At 55.8% G+C, this 16263-nt stretch overlaps 1 protein-coding gene across 3 annotated transcripts; it reads left to right on the forward strand.

Annotated features, from left to right (window-relative positions):
• The first annotated feature begins 140 nt into the window (after window positions 1-140).
• WNK4 (WNK lysine deficient protein kinase 4) lies at window positions 141-15880 on the forward strand. 3 transcript variants are annotated; one of them, XM_079905548.1, is made up of 19 exons: window positions 141-1466; window positions 2942-3114; window positions 3929-4149; window positions 4455-4612; window positions 5110-5198; window positions 5272-5488; window positions 7251-7515; window positions 7747-7868; window positions 8092-8150; window positions 8253-8370; window positions 8643-8759; window positions 12117-12254; window positions 13352-13406; window positions 13511-14094; window positions 14184-14244; window positions 14723-15131; window positions 15220-15419; window positions 15581-15678; window positions 15786-15880. In XM_079905548.1, the coding sequence occupies exons 1-19, from the start codon at window positions 855-857 to the stop codon at window positions 15786-15788; spliced, it is 3699 nt and encodes a 1232-aa protein (XP_079761674.1). In that variant the 5' UTR covers window positions 141-854; the 3' UTR covers window positions 15789-15880. The 3 variants fall into 3 exon arrangements, with proteins under 3 accessions (XP_079761674.1, XP_079761672.1, XP_079761673.1); XM_079905546.1 differs by having other exon boundaries at window positions 15581-15797; XM_079905547.1 differs by having other exon boundaries at window positions 13352-13403; window positions 13514-14094; window positions 15581-15797.
• Window positions 15881-16263: the final 383 nt, after the last annotated feature.

Below are 16263 nucleotides of genomic sequence, written 5' to 3' on the forward strand. Positions count from 1 at the left end.
CCTGAACTACTCTGAAGCCCCTCCCTCCATCCATCTGCTCTGGGTGGGGTAGCTGAGGCCAAGGGGAGCTGAGGGGGAGTAAACCGGATATGGACTTCGGTTTAGTAGAAACTTCGGCAAACAGACGGGGAGGAAGGAGAGCCCACAGAGCAAAAACAGCCACTCCGGCCAGGATGCGGTCAAGGTGGGGAGGTGGAGAGGATGGGTGACCTGGTCCTTGGTTTGGGGGAGGGGCTGGCTTTGGGGTGCACACACCCATCCCTGTGCAGCCCGGAGGGACTGGGAACTGCGACGTCGGAGAAAACCAGATCTTTCCATTGACCTCTGTATTGTCGGCCTGGGGCCATTCCGGACGATTAGGAGGGGGTGGCGCTACCTTATCTGGGTCGTGCAGGCTGGTGGTAGCCTCCTCCTCACCACCCCCCTTTCTAGGGCCAGGGAGCCGCGGTCACTTTTCATCTTCCTGTCCCAGTACTGTGTTCCCCTAGACAGGTTTGCGCACTCGTAGTGCGGGAGGACACACCGCCGCCTCGCACCCGGCTCCGGCTTCGGAATGAGACTGAGGGCGGGTTCTCCGGGAGGCCAGGGGGAGGAGGGCCAGCGGCCGGGGGCGGGGCGGTGGCCGAGGTGAGGGGCTGCGCCACGGGCTCCACTGCGCTCGTGGTTCCGAGGGGGCGGCTCTGGGGGAGTAGGGCGTGTCGGGGGGCGTGTCGGGGCGTGGCTGCGGGGCAGGCGACCCTGGGCTGGGGCCCCAGTAGCTCAGGCGGAGCGCTGCGCACCCAGCCAGTACTTCTGTCAAGCCGCCGCCTCCGCAGCCGCCCGGCTTACCGCCCTGCGGCGCCCGGCCCTTCCTCATGCTGGCACCGCCGGCCCCAGAGACCGAGGTCCCTATGTCCCAGGCGGAGGCCGACCTGGCCCTGCGGCCCCCGCCGCCTCTGGCCGCGGCGGGGCCCCCCCGCCTCGGGCCCCCTCGCCGGGCGCGCCGCTTCTCCGGGAAGGCTGAGACCCGGCCGCGCTCCTCCCGTCTCAGCCGCCGCAGCTCAGTCGACTTGGGGCTGCTGAGCTCTTGGTCCCAGCCAGCCTCACCCGTTCCGGAGCCCCCTGCTCCTCCGGACTCCGCTGGTTCCGGCCCCGCAATGAGCCCACAGCCTAGCTCTGAAGAGCCCACTGAGGACACGTGGACCGCGGGCGCCCCGGTGAAGGCCGCAGACTCCGAGCGTCCGGAACTCGCGGGCTCCGCAGGAGGGTCGGGGCCCCGGGAACCGCCGAGGATCACCGAGGCGGCGGCCCGGGAGCGGCGGCGGGAGCAGGAGGAAAAGGAGGACACGGAGACTCAGGCTGTGGCAACGTCCCCGGACGGCCGATACCTCAAGTTTGACATCGAGATTGGACGTGGCTCGTTCAAGACGGTGTATCGAGGGCTGGACACCGACACCACGGTGGAGGTGGCCTGGTGTGAGCTGCAGGTGCGGCTGGGAGCCCCCTCGGTGACGCCACGGGATGGGAGGACCCTTTGGAGGTCTTGGGATGGGAGACCCAGGGGACAGCAGCAAGAGGGATGTATTTTTCCAGTCAAATATCCAGACACTCTTGTCCCCCTTGTTCTGATGATCCATGGACCTGGCTGATTCCGGGCTGCAGAAGGAGAAACTGAGGCAGGTGGTGTATGGTGGCTCCCCTATGGATTTAGACATTCTCACTTTACGGGCTCTGTACTCAACCCTGAGAGGTGGGAAATAGGATGGGAAATCGGGTAGGGAGCCAGTTCAGACCTGAGAGGTGGTTGGCCTCACCACTTTCCTGCAGTGGTTACCTACTATCTCTTCCCTTCCTCTCCCTTCCCCCTAAGTCCTGAGACCCTCAGTGTGACCCTGGTCCCCCTGCTCCCTCACCCTGGCTCTTTGCAGATTAGGAGGCTGGAATGATGGAGGCCAGCAGCTGAGGCAGGGTCCTCTCCACTTCCAGATGATTTAGGGCTATTGTGGCAGGATGGGGCCCTCCCACGCCCCTTCTGAAGCAGTCAGACTTCTGGACTTCTCCACAGCTGGGGGAGGGGAGACAGGGAGCTCCAGCCCTGGCCTGAGTCCAGTCCTGCCCCTCATCCCGCTGCCTACCTGAGCTCTCCTTTCTCAGATCTAAAGGTGCTGAACCCCATAGACTTTAGGGGTATGCTGGTTTGAAGGACCTTCTTCCCATAGGGGAAGAACCCAGTTAAGTCTGAGCTAGCAGCTTTGGATTCAGACTGGGGGGACAGGGCCTGGGGGAAGGGTCCTCCCCTCCAGCCCTGGCACTGGGCTTGCCCCTTGCGCCTGCCAGTGCCGCGCCCCAGGCTCTAAGCCAGGCAAGGCAAGGCGGCCAAACTGGGGTGGGGGGGGTGGTGGAGGAGGGAGATGGGGGAGGCGAGACAGCCATGGGGCAGGGGGCAGTCTCCTGGCACCTGGTCCTGGATCCTTTGTCTCTTACTCTGTACCTCCCTCTGCAGCCCTCCTGCCTCCTGCCTGGATCTAGCAGTTCCCAGTTTCTGAGGCCAATCCCCTTGCCGGCCCCAATTCTCTGCCTGCCGTCCGCCTGCTGCCCGCCTGCTGCCTGCCCGCTGCCAGCCCCTGGGCGTCCCCTCCCACCCTACGGCCGGCCTGGGCGGCTACAAAGGCGCTATTGACTTCAGGGCTCCTGGACAGGGCTGCATAAAAGCGCTTGTGTCCAGGCGGGGGTCCAAGGGGCGGCCCCAGGCCCATGGTGGGTGTGTCCTTGGAGCAGCCCAGGGGGGCACACTGGGAATTAGGGATCTACAGTCAGTGGACAAATGATCCCACCCACCCAGCCCCATCCGTTGGCTCCTACCCTCACTTCTCCCTCAGCCCTGCTCCATGTGCTCCCATCCCCCCTCTCCGTGGGGGTCCTGGGCCTGATGTGACTGTGACCCCCACCCCCTACCCCACAGACTCGGAAACTGTCTCGAGTGGAGCGGCAGCGATTCTCGGAGGAGGTGGAGATGCTCAAGGGGCTGCAGCACCCCAACATCGTCCGCTTCTACGACTCGTGGAAGTCGGTGCTGAGGGGCCAGGTTTGCATCGTGCTGGTCACCGAACTCATGACCTCGGGCACGCTCAAGACGTGAGCTCTGCGCCTGGTGGCGGGAGTTGGTGGGAGGACTGGTGGTGGGAGGTCTCCACTGCTTCTGGAGGAGCCCAGCCTCCTCAAACGCTACACGCAGGTCCCAAACCAGGCTCCCTATCTCTCATCCTCCTCTCTTGAGCGTCTGGAGCCCTCAGCTGCCCCCTAAGGAGTCTTCCCCCACGCTGCCTCTCTCCTCTGCAAGCTATCCTATCTTCCTGCAGCCTGCAGAGATCTGGCACTGTCACTTCTCTCCTTAAAACCCTTTCGGGTTTTCCCACTGCCCTCAGGATAAAGTCCACACTCTCTAAGGACTGCTCACAAAGTCCTTATAGGATCCAGCCTGCGTTCCAGAGAAACCAAATTCCCAGCAGCTCCTCGCACCCTGGCCCATGCTGTCTCCGTGCCTTTGAGCACGGGGTGTCTCTTCTACCTGGAAAGTCTTCATCCCTTCCCATTTTCACCCTTGAACGCCTATTTATCCTTCAAGACTCAACATAAAAGTTATTTCCTCTCTGGAGCCCTCCCCCACGCCCGGGGCAGTTAGTTATCCCTTCTGGCACTTCCACAGCACCTTGGGGTCGGCCCTGTCTGTGCATTTACCGCCCGACCCCCGTTTTGTAACCTCCTGTCTACCTACCACACTCCCGACTGCGTTTCTGCTTGAGGACCGGCGCGGATCTAGGCTAGGAGAGGCTGGCAAAAGATGCGAAGGCGGGGGAGTGGGTGGGGCTACGGGGAACTTCCCAGTGGTGGTCTCCCTCCCCAGCCTATACGTCCCCCACCAAGACCGTGGCTATGCGCCCTCCCCCAGATACCTGAGGCGGTTCCGCGAGATGAAGCCGCGAGTCCTTCAGCGCTGGAGCCGCCAAATACTTCGGGGGCTCCATTTCCTACACTCCCGGGTACCCCCCATCCTGCACCGAGATCTCAAGTGTGACAACGTCTTTATCACGGGCCCTACAGGCTCCGTTAAGATTGGGGACCTGGGCCTGGCCACGCTCAAGCGCGCCTCCTTCGCCAAGAGCGTCATCGGTGCGTCCCTCCCGGGGGTCCTTGCCATTCTTGCCCTCCCCCATGTCAGGAGAGAGCCTGGGGACCCCCTCCCCCTAGCAGTGTCTTTCGGGATCCACGGAGGTAGAAGACCACAGGGAAGATGGGGAGACCTATGGCATTCCCTCTTCCCCACACCCCTCCCCCAATCCCCCACCCTCACACACACAGGACGGGGAGGGTCGGTCACTTGCACTCCAGAGCTGCCTAGCCTCTTGTACGCTCGAGGGGAGGGACGAAGCCATAAAGGAGGCACTGCAGCCTGACACCTGCTGTGGATCCTACAGGGACCCCGGAGTTCATGGCCCCGGAGATGTACGAGGAAAAATACGATGAGGCCGTGGACGTGTACGCGTTTGGCATGTGCATGCTGGAGATGGCTACCTCGGAGTACCCTTACTCTGAGTGCCAGAATGCCGCGCAAATCTACCGCAAGGTCACTTCGGTGAGAGGGGGCAGGGAGGAGAGGGAATTACAGGTCCCCTTTACACTTTTCCTGCTCCAGCCACCCCGCGGTCAGTGCCCTTTCCCTTAATGAAAACAGGCTGGACATAAAGACGCCCTGGTGAACACTGAAGGATATTGGATGCACCCAAAGCCCCTCCAATACAAGCTATTTAGAATAATGTCGTGTGTAGCGCTCCCTAGAGCTTACAAACGATTTCACATCCAATCGATGTGAAATCCTTCCTGCTGCCCCGCGGGGTGAGCAGGGCAAATGTTCTGCCCTGCGTTTTACAAATGAGGACACTGGCTCAGCGAGAGACTTGTTCAAGGTCACACTGTCGATACGTGGGGGGACTGGGATTTGAAATCACATCTTCTAGTAGCAGTCGCGGTGCTTTTGCGTCTGCACGCCCTGCTGCCTCGGGCAGGGGCGGGTGTGTCAAGCAGAGAGCTGGGCGCAGAGGGCGGGAGGCCTCATGCAACCCTATTCCTCAGGGCACAAAGCCGAACAGCTTCTACAAGGTGAAGATGCCCGAGGTGAAGGAGATTATTGAAGGCTGCATCCGCACGGATAAGAACGAGAGGTGGGTGGAAGGGGCAGGATGGGGGTGGGGGCGGGCGGCGGTGGGGCTCGGCTCACGGTGGCGCCGCCCTCAGGTTCACCATCCAGGACCTTCTGGCTCACGCCTTCTTCCGCGAGGAGCGCGGCGTCCACGTGGAGCTGGCGGAGGAGGACGACGGAGAGAAGCCAGACCTCAAGCTCTGGCTGCGCATGGAGGACGCGCGGAGAGGGGGGCGCCGCCGGGACAACCAGGCCATTGAGTTCTTGTTCCAGCTGGGTCGGGACGCAGCCGAGGAGGTGGCGCAGGAGATGGTGAGCGGAGGACAGACTGCCTGCCCTGCGGCTGGGCATGTGAGGGGCGTTTGGACGTCGACTGGAGGGGCCAGTGCCTCGCTGGAGGGGTGCCTGGGTGGTGGGAGGGGGGCTCAAGCCAGCCCTCTCGGCATCTCCCGCAAGGGTCACCCTGCAGCTCCGGCCTTAACGCACCCCACTCGCATGCACACCTAGTGTTCTCCACAAGTTGGAGATTTCCTTTTCCAGCCTTGGGTCCTTCCACCTCCCTGTTTTACTTCCTACTGATCCGGGTTTCCTGAAATGCCCTTCTCTCCAGCTTATCTTTTTTTCCCTTTTTCATCCCCCATCCCCCCCATGTCTTTTTCTCGATCTTCCTTCATGCCCAGAACCATCCATTTCAGAAAGCCTGTCCTGTCTAGAGTCAAAATTAATGCTTTTTTCCCACTTCAGCAGGTCCTCCATTACTGGAGGGGCCCCCATTGGTCTTGTTTTATACCAGGATACATTCCTGTCTTTCTCTTACACTAGACTATAAAGTCTTGGGGGCAGGGACTGTGTGTATTGGTTTTTCTATCCCTGAGGGTGCTTAGCACGTGGTGGGAGCTTGCTAATCACCCACATCTGTACACAGCCTAGAGCCCTTTCCCATGCATTTGATGGTTGTTACCAACCCTGCATGGAGTGACATTATCCCGATTTATTGATGAAATAAAAGCTCAGAGAGGTTGAATATCTTGTACAAGGTCCCAAGCAAGTTAAGGGCAGAACTGGCCCAGGTTGTTCAGATTTTAGGTCAGATCACCCTGCCCCACCGCCTTTACATGCCCAGCAAAGCTTGTTATTGAAATGAATAAGGACATGATGAACAGAAGCTGGTGGACCAGGAGAGGCATATGTGGGAGACAGAGATGTGGCGCTGGTCTTGGAAGGCCTGAGGGGGGAAGGGAAAGAGTATGAAATTCTTGATAGAAAAATGCAGTTGAGGGCTTCCCTGGTGGCGCAGTGGTTGAGAGTCCGCCTGCCGATGCAGGGGACACGGGTTCGTGCCCCGGTCCGGGAAGATCCCACATGCTGCAGAGCGGCTGGGCCCGTGAGCCATGGCCGCTGAGCCTGCGCGTCCGGAGCCTGTGCTCCGCAGCGGGAGAGGCCACAACAGTGAGAGGCCCACGTACCACAAAAAAAAAAAAAAAAAAAAATGCAGTTGAAAGGGTGGGAAGCATCTCTTGGTGGGTCTGGGTCAGGAACCTGAGAATGTGTTTGAAATATGGCATAGGAGCGGGTCTCCGAAGCATAGCTCAAAGCTGACCTGGGATCGGATCCTGATCCATTACATACAGAGGTTCTTGATCTTGACACTACTGACATCTTTGTTTGGGAGACTGTACTGTGTGCATTGTAGGATATTGAGAAGAATCCCTAACATCTACTCAGTAGATGCCAGTGGTACCTACCCCTAAGTGTGACAACTAACAATGTCTCCGGATATTGCCAAGTGTCTCCCAGCCCCCAAGAGCAATTGACTTACTGTATAACCATGAACTGGTCCCTTAGTTTACTTATTTCTAAAATGGGGCTGATAAGACCTACCTCAGAAGGTTGCTGGAAGGATTTAATGTTGATAATGTGAAGAGCTGCCAGTTAATGGACACAGTGGATAATCAATAAATGTTGGTTCCCTTTCTCCCATGTCCTGGAGGCCTCAAGAAGGTGTCATGATGGGTCCTTGCTGGGGGAGGGGGAATCTCGTCTCAAACTGTGTTCCTCACCCTCCCAACTCCAGGTGGCCCTGGGTTTAGTGTGCGAAGCCGATTACCAGCCGGTGGCCCGTGCAGTGCGTGAACGGGTTGCTGCCATCCAGCGAAAGCGTGAGAAGCTGCGCAAAGCTAAGGAGTTGGCGGCCTTCCCCCCAGCGCCAGGGCCCCTACCAGCAGCTGTCCCCATGACTCCAGCCCCCTCCAGTGTCTTCCCCCCTGAACCCGAGGAGCCAGAGGCAGACCAGCACCAGCCCTTCCTCTTCCGCCATGCCAGCTACTCATCCACCACCTGTAAGTCACCTCTGACCTTGGGACCCAGGTCCCAGAACCCTCGGCCTCTGCCCCCTACCCAGAAGTTCAAGCCAACAGCATTGTCACTTACCCAGCCTTCCACATCTAGCCATAGCTCCTTCTGGGAAAGAACTGTGCCACAGCTCCAGGCCCCTCCTTGCTCAGGCAGCCTCCCTCCTTGGCCACCACTCCCCTTTATTTCCACTTTTTGATCCCCTCCCTCCCCACCAGCGGATTGCGAGACTGATGGCTACCTCAGCTCCTCCGGCTTCCTGGATGCCTCAGACCCTGCCCTTCAGCCCCCTAGGGGCGTGCCATCCTGCCCCGCTGAGTCCCATCTCTGCCTGCCCTCGGTGAGAGGGGGTCACATGGGGGGCTCCCAGCCATTCCAATCCTATGACCTATCTCCCATACTGTAAAACCCAAACCCCTGACATGGCCCCATGTCCTTGGAAATCCACCCCTCTTGTCCTCTTCCTAATTCCCTCTGCCAAGTACCCCAGCACCCTTGACACCATCTCCCTGGAGCCCAACAGTTATCCTCCCCCGACCTCATGAACCCATATCCTATTTCAGGCTTTTGCCCTATCCATTCCACGTTCTGGCCCTGGCAATGACTTTTCCCCTGGAGACAGGTAAGTTCTGGTCTGAGTTGGGGTGTTAGGGTGAAATATATGGAGCTCTGGGCTCCCAGTGTCCACTCTGACACTCCTGTCTTCTCTTCCTTTTTTTTCCAGCTATGCCTCAGATGCAGCATCAGGCCTTAGTGACATGGGAGAAGGGATGGAACAGATGAGGAGACCCCCAGGGAAAAACCTCCGGCGCAGACCCCGATCCCGGCTTCGGGTCACAAGTGTAAGGAAGGGACACAGGTGTTGGGGAATAAGCTACAGGGCCTGGAGGGAACTGTCCGAGGGATGGGGGAGGTTAGCCAGGAAGGGGGAGAAGCCGTGTGCTACTGGTACCCAAGAGTCAGCCAGACATGTTTTTAATACAAGACTACGCTGGCAGAATCTGCCTCTCTCCAGTTCCAGTCTGGCCACCGTCATTTGGTTGGAGTGGGGCGGGCACACGTGATGAAGACAGAGAGCTTGACCTCCTCCCTCTGCTGACTTTTGACTCTGAAGGTCTCAGACCAGAATGACAGAGTGGTTGAGTGCCAGCTACAGACGCACAACAGCAAGATGGTGACCTTCCGATTTGATCTGGACGGGGACAGCCCGGAAGAGATTGCAGCTGCCATGGTGAGGGGGAGAGAGATGAAGACAGAGTCTTTGGATCTGGGACAAGAGTCTCCTTCCTGATGTCCCCTGTTGCTGAACTCCCCACCCCCACCCCATCCAACAGCAAAAGGGTTTTAAAGCTCGTTGGCCCTCAGCACAGTGACACTGAAGATATCTCTGCCCTTGTTTTGGGGGAGGTTTCTGTTTATCCAGTGAGGTTTGGATCCTCAGCTGGAGCAATTTGAGAGTAACATAGGGTATACATAAGTGCAGTGAAGTGCGTGCTAGACACGTGATACTGTGGCTGTAAGTAAAGGATGGGTTGGGGGCAGCAGGGGAAGAGGAAGGACTTATGTGAGGTCTTGACAGATGGGTCAGAATGGCAGTGAAGAGTGGAAAGGGCATGTCCAGTGGAGGTATGGCAAAGGAAAGGCATGGATATACGGAGTGCCTTGAAATATGGGGCTAGGAGGGCTTCATGAGGAGACTTTGTCATTGGAAGGTCCTACTGTATAGCACAGAGAACTATATTCAATGTCCTGTAATAAACCATAATGGAAAAGAATATGAAAAAAAAAGAATGTGTATATATGTATAACTGAATCACTTTGCTGTACAGCAAAAATTAACACAACATTGTAAACCAACTATACTTCAATTTTTAAAAAATCCAAAAAGAAAAGCGTTCCTGTAGGAGAGTTGTGGAAGTGAGGTTGAGTCCAGATCACAGACAGTCTTAAGAGTTAGAGTGTAACATGGTGAGAGTAGGTTTTAAGAAGACTGTTCTGCTGTGGGATGTGGGAGAGGGTTGGGGGTAGGGAATCCAGTTGGCAGGTGGATACAAGAAGCCGGATGTGGTCCAAGGAGAGAATGGATTATGGGGGAGGAGGAAGAAAAGGGGTGAATCTGAGGGTATTTTGGGAAAATAAATTACTCTGTAATCCAGTAATCTATTGACATGGTACAGTGTACATAGTAGATGGTCAATAAATATTTGCTGAGTTGATATGAGAGGGAGTTAGGGAGAGGGGATATCAAGGGCGAGTTGTAGCTTAGAGGAACTAATGGCAATAGGCCATCAAAGGAGAGAGGAAGTTAGAAAATGAAAGTGGCTTGTTTTTTTTTTTAGGGATCATCATGAGCTTGAATGACAGAGACAGGCAAGATAAGATCCTCTATAGGAGAGAATACGGGGCTGGAGAGAGCGGTGGATCTGGGGCTCTCAGCAGAGTTGAGTGTGAGACAAGGAGGGCCTGCAAAGCCTGAGGCGTAGAGGTTTGTCTTAGTGGATACCCCGAGTTGTGGAATGGGGGGGTGGGGATAGGTCATCGAAGGACAGAGATGGAGCCTGAGAGGTAGGAGGAGCTCCAGAAGATGTTACTAAAAACTGAGTAAGGAGATTGTTTCAAGGAGGCATAGGGTGAAGCCTGAGGCAAGACCACACTGGCTTTTGTCAGGAGAGGTCTTTGTGGGAGACCGGTTTCAGTGGAGTGGGGGCAGTGGATGCCAGCCTCTGGGATGAAAGAGGGAAGGGAATGGAAGAAACGTCAGACTTCAGGAACTCTCTCTAAAGCTTCTCCTCCATCATGTCATTCAGCTTGTGTCGGGGACAGAGACAAACTATCACCTGGCGTGCAGGCTTCTCAACTTCTGTCAAGCCACTCAACCCTTCAAGAATCTTTCCTCCAGCCACACTGGTTTCTGAATGGTCCTCTGAAGAGGCTTGGGTGCCTTTCAGCTTCTGGCTCCATCTCCTCGGGGGTCTCGCCCTGGGAGCTTTCTCTACTGGGCTTTCAAGCCCCACTCAGATCCCACATAGCCAAAGGGACCCTGTCCCTGAACCCAGGGTCCATTGCCCTCTTTTCTCTCCTTCCCAGCCCACCCTCCACTCCTCTGCTGCAGAATTCTCCTGAGACTTAGATCTCCTCTTGTTGCTTTTTTGCCCCCCGAATCTGTAGAGGCTACCTGTGGTTACAGAGTAACGTCCAAGCTCTGGAGCACAGCCTTTAAAATTCACAGCGCTCTCAGCTATACTCCAGTCTTCGCTATTTTGTGAATGTGCTGGGCCCTTTTTGAATGTGCTGTGAAGGTGCTGTGCCCTCTCCTGCCTCAGAACAGCATGGAACAGAGGAAAGGGTGGACTTTCACATAAGACCTGAGTTCAGACTTCAGCTCTGTTATCTACTAATTTGGCAAACTTGGGCAAGTTTCTTAACCTCTCTGAACTTCATCAGTAAAACGCAGGGGATAATACTTATTTTGCAAAGATGTTCTGATGTAATATATAATCTATGAGAAGTGATACAGCATGTACAAGAGGTGAAATGATGATAAAAGTATGGGAAGTGTCCACACATGGTAGGTCCTCAATAAAGGGTTGCTTTTCTTACTCATCCTTCAAGCCTCAGCTGTGGAGCCATCCCAGCTTCCCCCTATCCCCTGAGGTGGTATGAACTGCTTTCTTCTTAGAATGGATTTTTAAAAATTGTGTTAAAAACACATAACATAAAATGTACCATCTTAACCGTTTTCAAGTATACAGTTCAGTAGTGTTAAGTATATTCACACTGTTGGGCAACAGATCTCTGGAAGCTTTTTATCTTGCAAATCTGAATCTCTGCCCATGAAACAGCAGCTTTCCCTTTCCCCTTCCAGGAATAGCATTTTTATCTCTATGCCAATCTAAAACGCCTTACCTGCCATGGGCTGACGTATGTGTGTGTGTCTTCCTCTAGATTTTGGGCTGCTTCAGGACCAGGACCTTGTTTCATACTTCCCTGTTCCCTCAAAGAACCTAGCAAATGCTTGGCACATAGTATATGCTCAGTAAGCATTTGCGGACTTGAATGTTACATTTACCATTTATTGCCTTATTTTTACTTAACTTTGTGGGGCTGTGTGTGTATGTGGATCTGTGGGGGCATACTTTATAAGCCCTATGAGAGGAGGAATTGTGTCCAAAAGCCTGTGAGGCAACAGTGTAAAGAACTCAGACTTTGGCTTTAGACAGGTCTGGGTGCAAATCCCCTGATCTTGGGCAGACTGAACTTCACCTCGTTGAGCATTGGTTAGCATAGCTCTAAAGTGGCGGTGTTAATGTAGACCCCAGAAAGCTGTCGTTGGTGTTAAATGTGATAAGATATGTAAAGATCTGGTATATACATGCATGCTGTGAATGTTACCTGCTTTTCTCTAAGCTGTATTTCTCCTTATGCCACACAGTGCCTGGCACACAATGGATGCTTACTAAATACTCGTTTTAGGTTGGTGGTGAGCACAAGCGTGGGGTGAAGGGTTGGTTTTTAAAGACTGGGGCCGGGAGAGAGGGATGAGTGGGATAACCGAGCCCTCCTTCCCCTTCCTACTGACTCTCGCCAGGTGTATAACGAGTTCATTCTGCCCTCGGAGCGAGCTGGATTCCTGAACCGGATTCGGGAGATTATCCAGCGAGTGGAGACCCTGTTGAAGAGAGATACTGGCCCTGTGGAGGCTGCTGAAGACCCCCTGGGCCCCCAGGTCAGACCCCTCTGGGCACCTCCAGGGGGAAGGGACTCTGCTCCAGGTTTCATTACTCTCTGCCCTTACCAGTCCCCTTGGATCTAACTTGTCTTCATCTCTGGGACCCCAAAACAATAGCTCTTCCCCCATTTGAAATCTGATGAAAGCCACAGACTCTTGTTCTAGAAAAATGTGTTCAATGCATACTTTTTTTTTTTTTTTTTTTTTTTTTGCGGTACACAGGCCTCTCACTGTTGTGGCCTCTTCCGCTGCAGAGCACAGGCTCCGGACGCGCAGGCTCAGCGGCCATGGCTCACGGGCCTAGCCGCTCCGCGGCATGTGGGATCTTCCCGGACCGGTGCACGAACCCGTGTCCCCTGCATCGGCAGGCGGACTCTCAACCACTGCGCCACCAGGGAAGCCCCAGTGCATCCTTTTAACTCATTATTTTGAAACAATTTCAGACTTACAGAGGGGACTTCCCTGGTGGTCCAGTGGTTAGGACTCCATACCTCCAATGCAGGGGGCGCGGGTTTGATCCCTGGTTGGGGAACTAAGATTCCCACATGCCTTGCGCTGCGGCCAAAAATAAATAAATAAAATTTCAGACTTACAGAGAAGTTGCAAAAATTGAACAAAGAATTCTTAGATACTCTGCCTAGATTTGCCAGTTGTGTTTTGCCACATGAGCTTTACCATTCTCTCTTCCTCTCTCCCCTATCTGTGTGTGTGCATGCATTTTTGGGGGGAACCATTTAAGTAAGTTGCAGACATCATGCCCCTTTACCACTACATATTTCTCAAATACAGTTTTTTTAAAATATTTATTTATTTGGCTGCACCAGTCTTAGTTGTGGCACACGGGATCTTCGTTGTAGCATGCAGGATCTTTAGTTGCGGCATGCGGGATCCTAGTTGCGGCATGCGGGATCTAGTTCCCTGACCAGGGATCAAACCCGGGCCCCCTTCATTGGGAGCGTGGAATCTTAACCACTGGACCACCAGGGAAGTCCCTCAAATACACTTTTGAACCCCTTGAAACTCATCTGTGGACTCCTAGAGGTTCATGAGTCCTAAGACTCAGCTCTTCCCACTGTGACATTTCTCGCTCTCAGGAGGAGCCAGCACCATTGCCTGCCCTCCCAGGGTACACCCCAGACCCATCCAGTGGTATGTACTACATTCTGTCCCTACTCATCCCAACCCCTGGGGTTGCTCCTGGGAAGGGCATAGGGAATGGAGGATGGGAATCTCAACATCCGCTCCCTGCCCAGCAGAGTTCCAGAGCAGCACCCTAGAGCAGAGGAGCTGGGCAGCCTTCTCCACCTCCCCATCCTCTCCTGGAACCCCCTCGTCTCCTGGAAACCCCTTTTCTCCTGGATCCCCTGCTTTCCCAAGTCCCATCTTCCCCATCACTTCTCCCCCATGTCACCCCAGCTCCTCCTCATTCTCTCCAGTTTCTCCCCAGGTCTCCTCAAATCTCTCTCCACACCCCCCCAGCTCCCCACTTCCATTCTCCCCCAGTGCATCCCAGTTTCCAGTCCCATCTGCTCAGTTTCCACTGAATTCTCTCCTCCCCAGCTGTTCCCAGGTTACTCTTGCTCCTCCCTCCTTTCCGCCCTGTCCCTCTGCTTCTCCCGTCCCCTCCACCACAGCAGCCCCTCTGCTCTCTCTGGCTAGTGCGTTCTCACTGGCTGTGATGACTGTGGCTCAGTCCCTGCTGTCCCCCTGCCCTGGGCTCCTTTCCCAGCCCCCGCCAGCTCCTCCTGGTCCCCTGCCCAGCCTGCCCCCTCCAGCTCCCCTTGCTCCCTGTGGCCAGGAGAGGCCTTCACCTCTGACATCTGAGATGGAGAGTGAGGTGAGTAGGAACCAAGAGGGACGATTGCGGGGTGTGTGTGTGGGGTCCATTCTGGATCATTTCTCTACTCATGGATCCACACTTTTTAGGCCTCTCCAAATCTTGGTTGGCCACTCCTGGGTGAAGCCAGACTGGCTCCCATCTCTGAAGGTGAGGCCTCTGACCACTGACCTTCCCCTGCCCGTTATCCTCACTTTTTTTTTTTAATAAATAAATAAATTTATTTATTTATTTATGGCTGCGTTGGGTCTTCGTTGCTGCGCACAGGCTTTTCTCTAGCTGCGTCGAGCGGGGGCTACTCTAAGTTATGGCGCACGGGCTTATTGCGGTGGCTTCCCTTGTTGCGGAGCACGGGCTCTAGGCGCGCGGGCTTCAGTAGTTGTGGCGCGCAGGCTCGGCAGTTGTGGCTCGTGGGCTCCAGAACGCAGGCTCAGTAGTTGTGGTGCACGGGCTCAGTTGCTCCGTGGCACGTGGGATCTTCCCGGACCAGGACTTGAACCCGTGTCCCCTGCATTGGCAGGCGGCAGATTCTTAACCACTGTGCCACCAGGGAAGTCCCTCAGTCACTTTATATCCTGCCACTGATGTCTCTTCCTTCTTCCATGACTCCTTCCTTGTCTCACTACAGAGGGAAAGCCCCAGCTTGTTGGGCGCTTCCAAGTGACTTCATCCAAGGAACCAGCTGAGCCTCTTCCCCTGCCACCGACATCCCCTACTCTCTCTGGCTCCCTGAAGCCTCCAACCCCTCAGCTGACCTCGGAGAGCTCAGACACGGAGGATAGTGCTGGAGGCGGGCCAGAGGCCAGGGAGGCTCTGGCTGAAAGTGACCGTGCAGCCGAGGGCCTGGGGGCTGGAGCCGAAGAGGAAGGGGACGATGGGAAGGAACCCCGAGTGGGGGGCAGCCCTCCACCCCTGAGCCATCCCAGCCCAGTGTGGATGAACTACTCCTACAGCAGCCTGTATCTGAGCAGTGAGGAGTCAGAGAGCAGTGGGGAGGATGAGGAATTCTGGGCTGAGCTGCGGAGTCTGCGGCAGAAGTGAGTCTGGGGAGGATGGAGGTCAAGAGGTGGACTTGGGAGAGCAAAGTGTTCGGCTGGCCCTCTCACGCTCCTGATGTGTCTTCAGGCACCTGTCAGAGGTGGAGGCACTACAGACACTACAGAAGCAGGAAATTGAGGACTTGTACAGCAGGCTCGGGAAGCAGCCCCCGCCGGGGATTGTGGCCCCTGCCGCTATGCTGTCTAGCCGCCAGCGCCGCCTCTCCAAGGGCAGCTTCCCCACCTCCCGGCGCAATAGCCTGCAGCGCTCTGAGCCCCTGGGCCCTGGTGAGACAGCAGTTGCCCCACTCCCATCTTTCTGAAGACCTGTCCCTAGTGATCTTTCTTTCAGGCCCTGGGGGTCTGCCCCTTAGTCTGGGGGGGACTAGCCCCCTCTCCCCATGGCCCCTTCCCTCACTCAGTGCTCTCCCTCCCCATCCTGCACCCAGGCATCATGCGAAGGAACTCCCTGAGTGGCAGCAGCACCGGCTCCCAGGAGCAGCGGGCGAGCAAGGGGGTGACATTCGCCAGGGATGTTGGCAGGATGGTGAGGGCGGGCCCAAGGGAGGGAGAGCCCAGGGAATGATAACTGGCTGCAGCTTCACCCTCCTCCCACCCTGGAGGTTTCTTCAGTTCTTTTTCTTTTCCCTCCAGTGAATTCCGAACAGAAGCCGTGTGTCTCATCCACACCAGGGCCCACCGTGGGGCTTGCGCTCTCAGAATCTGCTGACCAGCACTACTCTGCAAGGAAGACCTCAACCCTGAGGGAGTAGGAGGCCCCAGGGGCCTGGAGAGTGCCGTTCCATTATAGGGAAGAGCCAAACACGTGGGAACTGTTTGCTGTGTGTAGAAGGCATAAATTCTGCAGCCTACCATCCTCATCCCTGCCACCTCTCCAGCCAAGAGTGAACCACTAAGCAGTCCCACCCGAGCCCAGATGCTTCTACAAGGCACACTCCCAGCTGGGCAGGAGGAGGGGGTGTTCTCACACCAGAATTAGTAGCAGCCAATAAAAATGCTGGAACCTAGAACCTGGTGAATTTGTATGTCGGGCCTTAGGAACTGGGGACAAAGCTTTACAGGGTAAGGCAGGGGAGGATTTACAAGGAATTCCCGTTTCACAACGGGAGGC

The sequence above is a fragment of the Stenella coeruleoalba genome, assembly GCF_951394435.1.
Source record: "Stenella coeruleoalba genome assembly, chromosome: 19".
Classification (NCBI taxonomy): Eukaryota; Metazoa; Chordata; class Mammalia; order Artiodactyla; family Delphinidae; genus Stenella; species Stenella coeruleoalba.

Coding starts and splice junctions, on each gene's coding strand:
- WNK4 (XM_079905546.1), top strand. CDS start 855: ATGCTGGCACCGCCGGCCCCAGAGACCGAGGTCCCTATGTCCCAGGCG. Junction 8,151..8,252: donor GACTTTTCCCCTGGAGACAG/GTAAGTTCTGGT, acceptor TTTTTTTTCCAG/CTATGCCTCAGATGCAGCAT. Junction 14,095..14,183: donor CATCTGAGATGGAGAGTGAG/GTGAGTAGGAAC, acceptor CACACTTTTTAG/GCCTCTCCAAATCTTGGTTG.